Source organism: Anser anser (assembly GCF_964211835.1).
Source record: "Anser anser genome assembly, chromosome: 6".
Taxonomy (NCBI): domain Eukaryota; kingdom Metazoa; phylum Chordata; class Aves; order Anseriformes; family Anatidae; genus Anser; species Anser anser.
In genome coordinates this window covers 22,191,975-22,206,537 of record NC_139726.1, presented here as the reverse complement: position 1 = coordinate 22,206,537, position 14,563 = coordinate 22,191,975, and the positions used below count along the sequence as shown (strand labels likewise).

The window sequence follows — 14,563 nt, the reverse complement described above, 5'->3', positions numbered from 1 at the left end:
TTTAACACACAGCTCTAAACTTAATGGGGGGGAGCAGCAGGCATCTGACTTCTACTTGTGTCAAACTATATCGTCCTCTCCATCTCATGATGAATGTAGATATCTAGCTTGAAGAAAAAACGCTGAAGGTTCTGAACATCTGCATCTTGCCTGAACTCAGTAACTGTATTTCCATCACCCCAAGTTAGTCATTAACTATCAGACAATTCAATTCAAACAGCACGACTACCAAAGCTAGCCCAGTTCAGGTACACAGGACTTGGGAGAGAAAGATGTAGTCACGCTGCTCCTCCATGTATGAAGAGAGTAACCGCCTCCTGTACTTCTCAATTGTACATGCAATAGTTTATCTGAAAAGTGGTAAAAACTAAGTGCAGCTGTAACGGGCTTTTTAAGAACAATTAAGAGGCAAGAAATTCTAACCCAGAAATTTTTTATTTTCAAAATAAAAACCTTCATACAGCTTTGCAGATGAAAAAAATCTTAATACAGCAGTCTCCAGGATACAAAGCAAGGGTTTGCTTTTAGCACAGTCCTTTCAAGCTCTAGCAATCAGAAAGGAAGCCCAGCAATTAGAAAAATCACTCTTTATCTGTCAGAACATGTACTTCTAGAGTTCCTTCTTCATGAAATGTACCTAGAGGGTAGATCACACTCCACCTTAGATTGCACACCTATTCACGCTACAAAAACAGAGGACAGGAGATTTTCAATAGCACAGATGATTTATGAAACAGATCTTCAAGTCTGAGACATAAGTATCTTGTGTCCAAATTCTTCTCCCTTCCCCCTCCCACACACATTGATCTAGTTCCCAGAAAGGTATAAATCATGGGTCATTATATACACACACAGTACAAACACTGTGCAAGCAGAGGGGTCAAAAGCCATGTTTAGTTCTAGTGCTCAATAAATCCAAGCTGATTCTCCCTACTATTCAACTGTACATTACGTATAACATTGCATTCTAAACCTTATACAAAGCTTATACAGTAGTTTCCATTACCAAACTAAGCGCAATTATACACTGTGGTTCTCCAGATACTATTTTTGTGGCACCTTATGCACTCACTGCTGTAGAATAGAAGACGCTGTCCACGCAACACCAGATACTCTTCAGCTCAGTTTTTGCTGTACTTGTGCTTCATTAACATCACGCAAAATACCCTTCTGCGATCACAGGGAGCCAGATACAAATAGAAGTATGGATGGACTGTTAAGGAGACCACAGCACTAATCACATTTATAAGTGCTCACAAACTGTACGCAACCTTTACATCTCCCTTCTTATTCATTTTTAAAAGCCTTTTGATCAATTGTTCTTCTTTATCTGTTACCACAGCCAGGGTATGTCTTTTGAGAACATTATCTATTTATGTTTGTGAAGCTCTATGCAAGTGAAAGAGTCATTCACTTTAAGCTGGACTGTAGCTTAGGAAGTCCTTACTTTTTCATTTTGTTCATAGGTAAAAGAAAACTAAGGCTTCTGATTCCAATGACTGTTTGTCATTGCCCCTTTTCCTGACAGAGTTCAACAAGTTGCCACCTTTAATATGCTTGTAGTTGGTCAACAGCCAAACAAACCACTACTCCTCTACTTAGCCAAGCATCCTCCTTTGCCAGGACCTGGCCTGATTCTGCACAGAAGCAAGTCTGCAGTTGGCAGCAAGAGCAGGGAAAAGAGAATCCAAAAAAACAACAGTAATTTAAGTGGTCACTGTGATGCATACCAGCACTTTCAGATTACTGTCATCACTAGACAACTCTAGTGCAGTGCTACGGAAGCTTTCAGCAGTGGCCTCCTCTCATCTGAGAAAACACAGAACAAAAGTGCCTACCCCCAGTTGCTTCTGCTACAATTAAGTCACTTGCTAAAGAATCTCCTTCAAAATGGCCAATGTGCACTTTAAGTACTCTATAAAACCAAATGTTAATGCTTGGAGACTGCTCGACCGCAACCTTTAGGGCTTCCTTTTTGAACTTAAGAATGAGTTGCTGTTTTAGAGAATTGTTAGCTTCCATTTGATCATTTATGTTCAGTAAGAGTCTATTGCAGCAGAAGTTGGCCAGGAGTTAAGCACACACCTTTCCCTGCTTGGTTCTGTGGGGAACAATGCCCTGAAATGTTCAGAACATCTCTATCTTTTTGTGATCAACTTCAAAGCATAAATAAACCTGCAGCACAGATTACTGCATGAATAGAACTCCAATGGCTTAAAGTCCCGTCTTCTTTCAGAAAAAAAATGTTGTTGGCATGAAAGCAAGAACTGATGCTATCTGGCTTTCTGTTTTGCAAAAGTTGTTTAAAAAGAAAACAATGGCCTATGGGCAAAGCCCCTCATTAAACAGTTTCTCCAAGTGTGATTTGCACTGAGATACACTATTTTTGCCCCAAAGGGGAGGGAACAAAGGCACTGGCTTTGTAATCTCATTTGATTAAGTGATTCACTGTAGGCAATAATATGGCACTGGTGAAAGAGTACGTAATTTAAAGGCAATCAGAGCTTCAGTCTTCCATTCCAAGTTCTTGTTTCAGACTGAAAGACAAGTAGAAACTTGTGTTAGTTTATAGCAAACCACTGCTTGGAAAGCCTCTAGACACATTAGTGGAGGTCATGACAATAAACACAGGTCATGTTAAAAGCAAAAAGACAGAGTGAATATACCACTTGTTTAGGTTAAGAACAAACATGTCAGAAAAGTGTTGTTGGAAAAATCCTCGATTCCAAAGACAATGTGGACTAGTCTTGTGACATCTACCTGACAAACAGATGTGAATGGAAAGTTCTCCCCTAGCTTTCAGCTACTTATCCCACTTAGAGTAGAGCCACGTCACTGACACAATAGCATGCTTACCTTTTCAAGTAGGCATGGACGTTGTCGTAGCCATGGTACTTGGCCAGATAGACCAGCACACCTGTAGCACATCGGCCATCTCTCTGTCTGCAGAAGCTACAGTTGCAGATTCCACGACACGGTGGACACCTCCAGGTCTAGACGAAAGAGAGACATCCTTTTTAACTGAGCTGGAATGCCAGACATGATTCACAACTGTGACTTAAAAGATGATACTGCTCCCACTTAGTTTTACAGTGACCATCAGTGCTGCAGAAGTCACCAGTACAGAAGAGTCCAAACTCTTCAGTCTCTAAGGTATTAAACTCTCCTTTGCCTTCTTTGCACATAACCACAGGCAGCATTCTGCTCTGCTCAACTCCTGCACCAATTCCATAGCCCACAGTAGCAATGGAATTTGTCCACAATACAATTCTCTGTACTACATTAAGCACTAATGCAAGGTAAAATAGAGAACACTATTCTGATGCTCAAATATAAGAATATTTTGTCAGCTTCTCTGCTCTCATAGTTTATTCCTGTAAATAGAACCACGTAACTAGTAACTATTTCTGTCATTCAGTTTGAATCAAATTAAGAACACATTATGTATGACAGCACCGCAAGCAACTCTTTAGCTATGAGTATAACAAATGTACTTCTCTGCTCAAGTTAAGCACAATAAGGCCAACGTTAAGAACTGTCTTACCGGATCCAGCAACGCTGTTCTGACGTCTTCCCCGTACCTATTGCGGAGGCATGGCCCACAGAACTGGCCCCGTACCCCTATGCAATCAGGGTTACGGCAATTTGTCTTGGTATCTATGGTTTTTTGGCGACACTGATGACAGGTGGATCCCTACAATATGGGGAAAGCAATTCAGGAAACAAAACTTTAAAAATAACTCCTTAGTTAGGGAAAGAGAGCATTTAATAAGCAGTCTTTGGCAGTTAGCAGTGCTTATCCTGGAACAGAAAGCCACCTCACAAGTTTGAATAGAGACTATTTTAACATTACATCTTAGGTGCCTGTTAACAAACACTTTCACAGGCTGGTATTGCCTATGTATTATGGTTGTTCCAGGGTTCAAGCAAGCCAACTGGCTTGGTAAAGGCTATTCTATAAATTCAGGGAAAGACAGAAGATGACGTTTTAAGACCTCAGGCATATTTCTCCCCAAAATCACATCCCTCCTATCAGTGAGGAGGGGAGTCTGCTCTATTTGATGCTAAACCCCAAGCAGGGAATAACAGGCAAACGATTTCGCAGAAGTATGCATTTCACAAAGTCGGAATATACTTACCATGGCCCTGTTATACACTTTCTCTCTTGCAGATCCACAAATGTTATTCAGCTCCTCCTCTGTTATCTCCTCAACCGGGCGCACAATGTGTGGAAGAGCCATGGCACCACGGTGACCCCTCCTGGGAGTCTGGGCATCATGCTGAATAATGAAGACACAAAATAGTCAGGATTAGATTCAGCTAACATTCTACACAAAAAAGAAGGGAATCTTCAAACCAGTGCTAAAGTTTCAAATAATCTTTCTATATAAAAATGAGAGAGAGAGAGAGAGAGAGAGAGAGAGAGAAAAAGAGAGAGAGAGAGAGAGAGATTTGCAAAGACATTCAATATGTACGCTGCTTTAGCATCTGAAGGGTGACAGATCAAGTGAGATGCCACTGGAGCACACTTAATTTCTGCTTGAGTACAGAGGAAGCAATTCATCCAGGATAAGGTGCTCTGAATGAATTTCTATTTTCTTGAAGGGATAGAAAAACAACTTCAATAGCAACCTGCAGCTGGAGAACTAGAACCTCAACTTACCTCCATGTATTCATCAGACATTGTCCTTCTTCTCACTAGGAAGTACCGGTCATCATCTTCCTCTTCTGGTAAAGGAGTAGGAGGACCTTCAGTCAGAGACCTGGACCTTGTGTGAGGCCGAGAACTTCGATCTGGGTTCCTCCTCAACGCACTTCTAGGTAATGAACGTCTTGGAAGTCGCTTTGGCCCCTGGTAAAATTTAAAAGCCCCTAATTAAGCAACAGCTCCTGTCACCACTATGCATTCGGCCTCCAAAAGACATGCCTGCTTTCTTTCTTTCCCAAAAAAAGAATTCTTCCCCCAACCATCAGAAAACACAAGGTAAAAAACATCCTAGGCAAATTCATCTTGAGTGTACTGCCAGCTGCGGAGAACAAGCCAAATGCATCTTTTTGTGTCCATGCAGATAGATACACAGTAATTCCCACACACAGCAGCAGAACCCATATCCATGAGAAGTTTCCACTTTTATCATTACTCCCATCCTCACACAACTCACAGATAAATTAGCAATGAAATCCATTTCATTGCTGATTCACAACCCTATTACTTTAAGGACAAAACATTTCTTTTTCCAATGCTTCAAAGTCACAGAATATTCAGACTTGAGCTTCAAGGCTTTGGCCGCCCCCCTCATCTCCAGCCTTTCTATAAATAGGCATTTATACAACATCTCATTTGGTTTTATTGGCCAGTGGAGTCACCTAGGCCTTTATAAAACTGAATGGATTAATTCATACAGTGCCAAATCGACAGAGAATTGCACAATGAGTATTGTTTACTAAAGCAGACGTGCAATTCTGATCTGGACTTTGATGTCCAGGGTTTATTAAGCCTTTTAATGAAGAGTCCTTTTTTGTAATTCAAGAATTTGAGACCCAGAAACCTGAAAGCAAATACACTAAGTTAATACTTACTTGACTGGCAGTTGGCAATGACCTTCTCCCACCAAAGATACCAGAAACACTTTGCAACTCCGCCATTAGTTTTGCAAGCTAACAATAGAAGGAAAAAAGAAAAGGAAACAGAGCCTTAAAAGGGAGTTTATGTGCTACTACAGACTGTTAGATTAGGGCAATTGGCTCGAAGTACAATTACTTGCAGGAAGCATAGCCATTCAACTTTTTTACTTTTACGTCTCATTTTTATGTTCTAGAGACTGCAGGTAATTTGAAAACACTTGAACTTAATAGGCTGCAAGCCTAAACAGGAATAGGCCTTCAATATTAGGATTTTTACTAAAGGACTTAGCCTATGGATTATCATGTGCCAGCAAACATAAAGTATCAGATTTAAATAATAGGAATACAAATTCCTCTAATGGGAATTATGTGAATACATTATGAGTTAATTTGAATAACCAAAGAGGTCCCCAAGAATCAAGGCAGGGGGTCAATGAGAGAAATGGGGGGAGACACTGAGTACTTGCCATTGCTTTGTTTTCCTTGATGTTTAAAGCTCTTTTTTCTAAAAACACAGAGCCCTTTTCTTCAGAATCAGAGTCTGAATCTGGAGCAGGCATCAGCTTTTCAGGAAGACTTTCCATCTCAGCCTTCCTCCTTTCCGATCTTCGAGGTGGAAACTTCATAGCTACTTTTAGAGGAGCAGAGTGTTTCCGCGCTCCTTGAGCTACCTCACTTTCAGCACTTCCATCATTCTCCTCTGAATCTGGTTCCAGTTTCTGTTAACAAATCAGAATAGAAGCATACAAATCCAAGTGAGCTGGTCTGCAATTACATAGTTTGACCATTTTTTGTTTAGGGGCGGTAAAAGAGGAAATCTGGCTGAAATACACACTTTTGTTTTTAAGCTTTTGGTCCTATGCTCTAGTGTATTTTAATTTTTAAAAAGGCAAAAAACTGTCAAGGACAGCCACGCTGTACTACATCAGAAAAAAAGCCTTGTTTCACTTGCAGCAATTTTAAGCTGTCACTTGCAGGCCTAGCAGTGAAAATAATTTATGTGCGAGTTTGAGAAAGAATAGCATTTTAAGGGCTCAATTTCTCAACATACAGTATTTGGTTGTAAAAAAAAAAAAAAACAACCAAAAACATTACTCAGCTCTCATCACAGGTCAAAACCGAGTCTGTAAACTGTGAAGGATATCTATCACTGATACTGTGAGATTGCTAGCAAGTGAAAACTTCCTCCTAACACTAGTCAATTAAATAATGATGAATAAAACTCCAGCAATTTCTTATCTTTGAGTTCTGATACCTTGATAAGAACTTCTACAAGAATCAAGGGTCCGATGAAGACAAGAAATAGTTTCTTTAGTTAACAGCCCACTTTCCGATAGGCTTTTAGTTTTAGACTCGGTAAGAGAGTCATATTTTGGTCCTAGACATAAACATCCTGCTTCAGTGTGAAGGTCTTCATTGGTCTCAAATGTCAATTCTTATTTACATGGGGTTTTATTATACCACATATTTGGTCCCGGTTCTTCATTTAAGTGTAGCTATTGATTCCTTTTTCACACATATTTATTCTAGTGTTGTCTCCTACTTGTTCTCCTTACTGCTGTGCATTAACTCAAGTACACATCTCCTTTCAGTCAGATGCTAACCTAGTTTATTCCTCAGTAGGTTCTAAAGTTACAACAGAAACTTATTTTATGCCAAACATGGTAACACTTACAAACCTGATCTTGTACTGAAGTCAGGATGTCACCACCTATGACTATTTCTACAGTGCTCTCAAGCAGTACAGCATTTCCTGTTACACTGTAAGAGTGCAGGTCTGAATGCATGCCAGTGTACACAGAGATTTTTCTCAGGTTTGCTGGAGTCAGTGAGCTAGCATAACATTTTGCATTGAAGAACAAGAAGAAAATGCAACTATGGCTACTGAGACTGACGGTATATTACATTAAATGAAACTATGGTTCTTTCTGACAATAATTGAAGTTGCCATTATTTTTCGATTAAGAATGTGTAAGGATTCAAATTTAAAATTGCCAACCAAAATCAACTGTCTTACCAACGCATCTTCAATCTCATTTTCTGAAAAGCCGCAGAAGGATTCATCATCAGAGGCTTCATAAAAGATTTTTGCCAGTTCTTCTGTAATATCCGACCTAAACTTGCATTTCTATGGAGAATAAAGTATCCTTTAACTTTAGTTGTACATAAAATAATTCACACTTACAAGTGCAATACAAGCAAACAGCTTTCTCAATAAAAAAAAAAATAGTTAAGGGATTTATAAGTGGTTTCAAAACTGCAGTTGCAAATTATCAGGCATGTTAGGTTAGGTGACATTTCAAAGGCTAGAATAAATAGCTAATCTACTTCCAACAATTACCACCTAGAAGCACTAGCGAACAGTGAAATGAAATTACAGCACATAGCACAGATTTAGAACTACCATACAAAACTGTAAACAGAGCAAACAGCTTTAATCACGCACAAAACATGCGGGTCTTTACCAGCACTGCACACTCAGTTTTATTTGTTCTTGTACCGTACTTACTGTGTTTGCAAAATTATCAGAACCAAAACTGTCACAACTGTCATCAGAGGATGAGGACGTTTCCATGGGGATCAGCTTTGTATTTCGGAACGCCGTGAAGTTTCTCCTTCCCCAGCATCCTCGGCGCTGTAAAGAACAGTGACAACACCATTAATGGGGCAGCCAGCTGTAAGCTTTTAGACACGTCGTTAAACTGAAGCTTAGGAGTCTTAAACATTTAAGAATTCTTAATACGCTTGGACACGATACAAAACATCTCACACCAGCATAATCATCGTCATCATCATCACAAGAAGTATTCCCAAAGCTAGACATGGGAATAGGTTCTGCTCTCACACATTTCTGATCATTATTATGGATGAGTTTTGTTTGGTATCCAAAAATATTTTTTATGACTGCAATGAGGTAGAAACGCACACAAAAATCATATTGTTCTCCACTTGTTACGCGCATGTTGCCAGCATGCTCTAAGCACACTCATTACAGACAATGATGGAGAGATGTACAAGTACACAAGCAGCCTCTCTAGAAAGCTGCTCTAATCTATTACACCGAAGGTAAGGCACACACCAAGCACGCTATAGCTGTTAAGGAATTAGCTAAGACCCCTTAATTAAGGGCTTAACACTACTCTTGCGGACAGCTTCGTCAATTTCCACCAGCAGGACGGAACACCCCGTCTGTCGGGCTCAGCCACTTCCCGGGGCCCCCTACACCCCGCCCGGGTACCCAAACCCCCACCAGCCGTCCCGAGGCCCAGCCCGCACGTTACCACCGCAGGAACCAGACACCCGAAGCCCCCCGCCCCGCTCCCGGTGCCGTCCCCCCATGCCGGGGAGCGGCGGGACGCCCCCCGCGGGACGCCCCCCACGGCCCCCCCCCAGGCCCGTGCCCCACCCGCGGCGCCCCGGCCGCCCCCGTCCCGTCCCGTCCCGTCCCGTCCCGTCGCGGCGCCCACCTGCGGGCGCGGCGGAGCCATGTTGGCGGCGGGGCGCGTGGCGGGAACTCAACGTTCGCGCCAAAGCGGCGGGGACGGGGAGGGCGGGGCCTGCCGGCGCCTTTCCCGCCTCGGCGCCCGCGTCCTGGCAGATGCAGCCCGCACCGCCGCGGCACCGCGCGCCCCGCGCCCGACCCCGCAACCCTACGGGGGGGGGAGGAACCACCGCCTTTCTAAGGTGTTCTCCCCGAGGGGTCGGTGCGGGGATCCCCCCCCTCTTTTTATTTTTTCCCTTGGATGTGTGGGGTTTGTGGAGCTGCAAGGACCTGGCCGTGTGGCGCGAAAATCTCCCGGGCTGGGGGCGGCGTGTGCCAGAGGGGAGGCGCCGGGCAGCCCGCGTGGTGCCCGCGCCTCTTTTTTCCTTCTTTTTTTTTTTTCCATTTACATGCCAAACCAGTGCTTTTTGTCCACCATTGTATGAAAAAAATAATAATAATTAATTAAAAAAACCACCATAATAATAATAAAACACCATAATAAAATGATGATGATGATGATGATGATGATGATAAAATAATAATAATAGTAATAGTAATAAACTACCACACAACTGCCAGTTTTCAAGGGCCAGGCTTGTTCTCACCACATGTCCCCCACATCCCCACCCAAGCAAGGATGGGGCCCACGTCCCCGCAGCCCCCAGGTCCTCTGCATACCCCTCGTGCCCCATGGGCCCCTCCAGCCGCAGCCTCTGCCCAGCAGGCAAACACCAAACACGCGTGCAGGCCGTGCAGAATCCCACTCAGCAGCACACAGGCTTTCCTGCATTGCTGTTGTAGCTGCTGGGTTATTTGCTGGTTCACCAGTGCCATGCAGCGTTCGGAGCAACGTGATGGTGACAGCAGTGCGATAGGATTTTAGGGGAAAAAAAGTTGGCTGTGTTACTCTGCGAACAAGATGTTACTTTAAGGTAGGCTGGAGGAAAATAAATCTCCAGTCACTGTAAACCATTTTATGTGACATGTGCAGTATCACATTAAATCCAATACAGCCACTACGCACAGCACAACAAGGCCTGCACAGCCGGTACTTGGCAGCAATAGGAACGGGAGAGGCCCGAAGAAGCTGTTTAGGATTTCTGTCTCTGCTGTTTGCCATAATCCTCCCTTTATCCTTGTCTGGAGCGGGGCTGCCGCTCTCAGTGTTTCCAGGAGCCCTCCTGGCAGCAGGCGAATCCCCTGTCAGTGGGCACAAGGGAAGGAGGCCCCGCACGTGTGGCCCGCACGCAGACCTATGCCCGTGTAAAGCGGACCACGTGTCGGCCCCCAGGCCTGAGCCTGTCATTAGGATGCAACACATTGGAGCGCACGAGCCCTCAGCGAGGTTTTATATTTTCTGTGGGCGTGCTGCAAGCTGCCATGTGAAAGCATCTCCATTTTCAGTAAGCCCCTAATTACACACTTACCTGCACGGCACACAAAAGGCTGTGAGGGACAGCCGGTGAGAACCAGACACCAGCCCGCACACGATCCCACACAGGGTGCTCCCGGAGCTTTGCCTCCCAGGTGGTGTCCTGCCAAGACCCCTCGGGAGCAGAGGGGTGCCTCCCAAGCCTGGAGTTACTTCTTCAAGGAAAAAAAAAAATATTACAAATACTAGACTATGTACACAGAAAAAGAGATCCCGTTTCTCAATGTTGGCAGCTCTTATCAACATTTTGTGTCAGGGTTTTACTAGAAAATAACCAACCTTTGCAGCTTTTAAGAGCATCGTATAAAATATTATGGAGTACTGATGGGCTAGCTGAGTCCATGCTTCAGACTGCAGCTAATTTTCCATTTAATGCTTAATGGAAACAGCATTCTCCAAGCAACATATGTAATCAATTGGCTTTAAAATTTATCAACCAGAGCAGGAACTTAGTGAGGAAACTGGCCAGGACATTTGAAATCCATTTGGCAGGGCGGGCAAAGGGGATCAGTGAGGGGCTGTTGACCTTCTTGCTAAGGCAGGAAAATAAATCTCTGTGTTGAGCCCCAGGTTGATTGCAACCCCAAAAGGACACTCACTGCCACACAGCAAAAAGGAGGATGGCCACTTTTGCAGGTTTATACTTAGACCTCTGTCTGCATGCTTGCTGGACACCTGTGTCCCCTTGGCAGCTCTGTTCTACCCTGGACTGCCTGGCGAGCTCGCCCCTGGGGTGCTGCCAAGAAAAAGTCTGCTTTAAAATCTCGGGTTTCCTTGAAATGAGTTGTCAGTACATGAAAGCAGCACTTGGAAGATCTGCTAAGGAAATCGGCTGAAATTACAGAGGGGTGTGCATTAGGTTCAGCATGCAATGCTTTCTGCATCTGCCCAGGGAAATCGAAAGTGGTGACATATTAGGAACTTCAACCAGTAGCTAGAGCATGGGCCTCCAGCAACAATAGCTCCATTGTCAGAAAGAGCAAATGTGACCTTGGGTCCCTCAGGGAGCTGTCCTCCACATCGCCCTGCAGATTTTGGCTGTCGGCATTGCAGTGATGTTCTTCTCTCTGCCCACAGCACTCCCGGTGCCACATCCATGGCTACACATTGCCAGTCTTAACTATGGACAGTGCACTTTATGCTCCTTGTTTGGTTGGTTTTTAATTTCTTTTAAGCACGAGTATTTCAGCAGAAAGGGAGAGTACAGTTTCTCATGACCACAGAGTACCTGTGGCACAAAGCAGTAACGTATCTCAGCTCCGCAGAAAAGAATAAGATTGCAGCCACTAATGACAGTAATTAAAAATTTCTGTAAGAGCTGTCCAATCACCTCTTCATCCGAGCAAATTATAGTGTGTTATTAAAACCGTTAGTGCAATAAAATGAAGCTAAAAACATTTTGCATTAAAATAATCAGACATTGATTTATGATGTAAATTGTAAATCGGTAACCTATAACACACTAATTGTTTTTCTCTCTCATGAAAGGTGTGTTTCTGTAAAAGATCTGATCAGGCATACGTATTTGTTCAGATGTCACCCTCCAGTGGCTAACACTACCATACAAGATGTAATAAGGTACATAATCAGGTAGCCTGCTATTGATTGCAATACAGAAACCTTTTTATTGTTGTTACACAGAAAAAGGAGGATGGCCACTTTTGCAGATTTAATTTGTAGTTGGACCTCTACATGTCTGCTGGAGAAAAATTTTTATGAAGTGCTTTCTTAGCTTGACGTTGTGCTCTGATATGTAGAACCAGGATCTGTAAAAAAAAAAAAAAAAAAAAGTGAATTTAAATACTTAGTGCGTATAATCAATTCATAGCCAAGACCACCTGTACCAGCGCCACAAAATACCTTTGCAATGCAATTACTTTTCCTCTCTCCAAAGAAAAAAATATATTTTTTTTGCTTTTTAATTTAATGGGTTTGTATCTCCTTGTGCTTTGCTGCAATTTCCTTATTAGTAAAAACTGGGTGCAAACACATCTTGCATGCTGAATTGAAGGTGGTCGTGTCTGGTCCTATTTGATACCATGTTTTTTCAACCTAAACTGGCAAGGCCATAAAAATGGAAAGAATAAGAGAAGGAAAACCAAAGGAATAAATACAGCCCAGGGAGAGAAGAAGTGCGAGTTGATAAATGCCTCTAGGAGCCTGCATTCATCAGCACCCTCAGAGTATGGCTGAAATGTGGTCAGTTTTGATAGAAATCTTAATGATTATTCCAAGTACACGTCGCAACAGATCATTCGGAGCCCAGGGCATTGTGATGCACATTATGGAGTGTAATTACAATGCTCATTTGAGTATCCTGTAGCCATTCCACAAAATACATAGCAAAAAATTGTTGATCAAAAGTGGCTGCTGTTAATATGCACTAGCCACTTTTAAAAGCTCAAGATCCCAGCCCTTTCACTCTTGGGCTTCGATTTATATTTCCCTTTGAAAATACAAAATAGATTAAGTCACATCATAAAGAAATTGCTTACAAAATGTTCTGCAAATGCATAACCGTGGGAAATAAGAGGCTATCAGAAAATAATCAAAATTGCTTACTGCACTCTGTTTTTTTGCCCTTTTTATATAAGCTTTACTGTGAGTGTTGATTTGCGTCGCCTCCGCCAGCCTCCAGCAAAAGGCGGCTGCTGGGAGAGGATGGGGGCCGGGGGGGACAGGCAGTGGCATCGCCTTCTCCCTGGGACTGCTTGCCTGGCAGCTCCCTCGGGATAGGGGGCGAGGGAGACGGGGAGGAGGCCCCCCCAGGGCACACCTCAAGGTTTCAGGCCCTTCATGTGCTTTTTCGCAGCGTGAGGAAAATGCTCTGTCTCTGCTGCAGGTATCCCTGACCTTTCTTGCCCAGGCAGGAAAATAAATCTGTTATGTTGAGCCCCAGGTGTATTAAGCCACTTTGTGCTGCACCATGTCCTTGTGTGTAGTCCAGCCATCGTCACCTGCACAAACATTTCATCAAGTTTCTCAGAGGAAGCACCGACCTCCGGGGCTCTCAGCCACCCCGTGCTGCCGCTGTCCTCTGGGAGGTACATCTCAAATGCCCTGTGTTTGCACCTACTAAAACACGATCTTGGCAGACCCTTATTAGTGTTATTGCCATAATAGACTTCTCCTCCATAACCTCTAACTTTTTGCAACAGACTGGCTTGAACTGCTAAGCTTTGGCACTTCATTAGATAAGAAAATTATGTAAAAATCCCTTCTATGGTGGACACATATACAGAAAATAATGTTGTCAGATGTAATTTTCAGAGGTAGAACAGCTATTTGGCTCCATTTTAAGTGAAGTGAGATGTCAGGAGGTCTCTCGGTTTGGGTTTTTTCCACAATTACAGAAGCAACTGTCTGTCTTTCCCAGCCTAAAGTAATAATAATAATAATAATTAGGTCAAAGTGCGTTCACTAGCACAATCAAAAAACTCAAGTGTTCATCTTTGACACAAGGCCCAGTATTCTTGGCAGCATGTTTACAGAAGACCCTAAAATACTTGATATTTGCTCCTCAGCAAATATCAGGGGCTGAGGGTTTGCTCCTCAGCAGCATTGGCTGGGGAGGAGGAGCATGGTATGGGGAGCCCCAGCAGGGGATCGTTGCTTCAAGTAGGGATGGAGGAGGACGCAGAGGCTTTGGGCAACTTCTCCTCCTTAAATCAGCTTAGCAAGCTCATGGTGAGTGCATGGGGTCTTGGTGCATACCACAGAGGGTAGCACTGCTGTCAGATGCCCATTGCCAGAAAACATTCAGTGGCAGTGCATTAGGAAGAGCAAAATTATAATAGACAATATTTTCTATAAAAAACAAACAATATTGGGTTTCAAGGGCATCAGATGAGACCAAACCTATCGTGTTAGCCTGCCCAAATTTGTCAGGACTCAGGGAATCAGTCCTGGTGTGTTACAGTTCTGCTCAAGCAGGTGGGGAGAGGTGGTCCATGGAATGGGGTTTGCTGAGTACCTGGTGCCAGAGGGAGGACCACTGCAAACATTTGCAGTGACTACTTACT

The 14,563-nt window shown here is 43.4% G+C and overlaps 1 protein-coding gene across 1 annotated transcript; it reads right to left on the bottom strand.

Annotated features, from left to right (window-relative positions):
• Positions 1-416: 416 nt before the first annotated feature.
• CDCA7 (cell division cycle associated 7) lies at positions 417-9,247 on the bottom strand. The gene is made up of 10 exons (XM_083842520.1): positions 9,093-9,247; positions 8,135-8,260; positions 7,643-7,753; positions 6,093-6,344; positions 5,581-5,658; positions 4,664-4,852; positions 4,140-4,280; positions 3,545-3,694; positions 2,857-2,993; positions 417-2,537 (listed from the first exon to the last, which is right to left on the bottom strand). Exons 1-10 carry the CDS (start codon positions 9,111-9,113, stop codon positions 2,507-2,509), a joined length of 1,236 nt encoding a protein of 411 aa, XP_083698646.1. The 5' UTR covers positions 9,114-9,247; the 3' UTR covers positions 417-2,506.
• Between the last annotated feature and the right edge of the window lie 5,316 nt (positions 9,248-14,563).

Excerpts from the sequence above, each read along its gene's own strand:
- CDCA7 (XM_083842520.1), bottom strand. The coding sequence starts at position 9,113 with ATGGCTCCGCCGCGCCCGCAG. Across the intron at positions 6,345-7,642 it reads ATGAGATTGAAGATGCGTTG|AAACTGGAACCAGATTCAGA; the intron begins GTAAGACAGTTG and ends ATTTGTTAACAG. Across the intron at positions 3,695-4,139 it reads AAGTGTATAACAGGGCCATG|GGATCCACCTGTCATCAGTG; the intron begins GTAAGTATATTC and ends CCCATATTGTAG.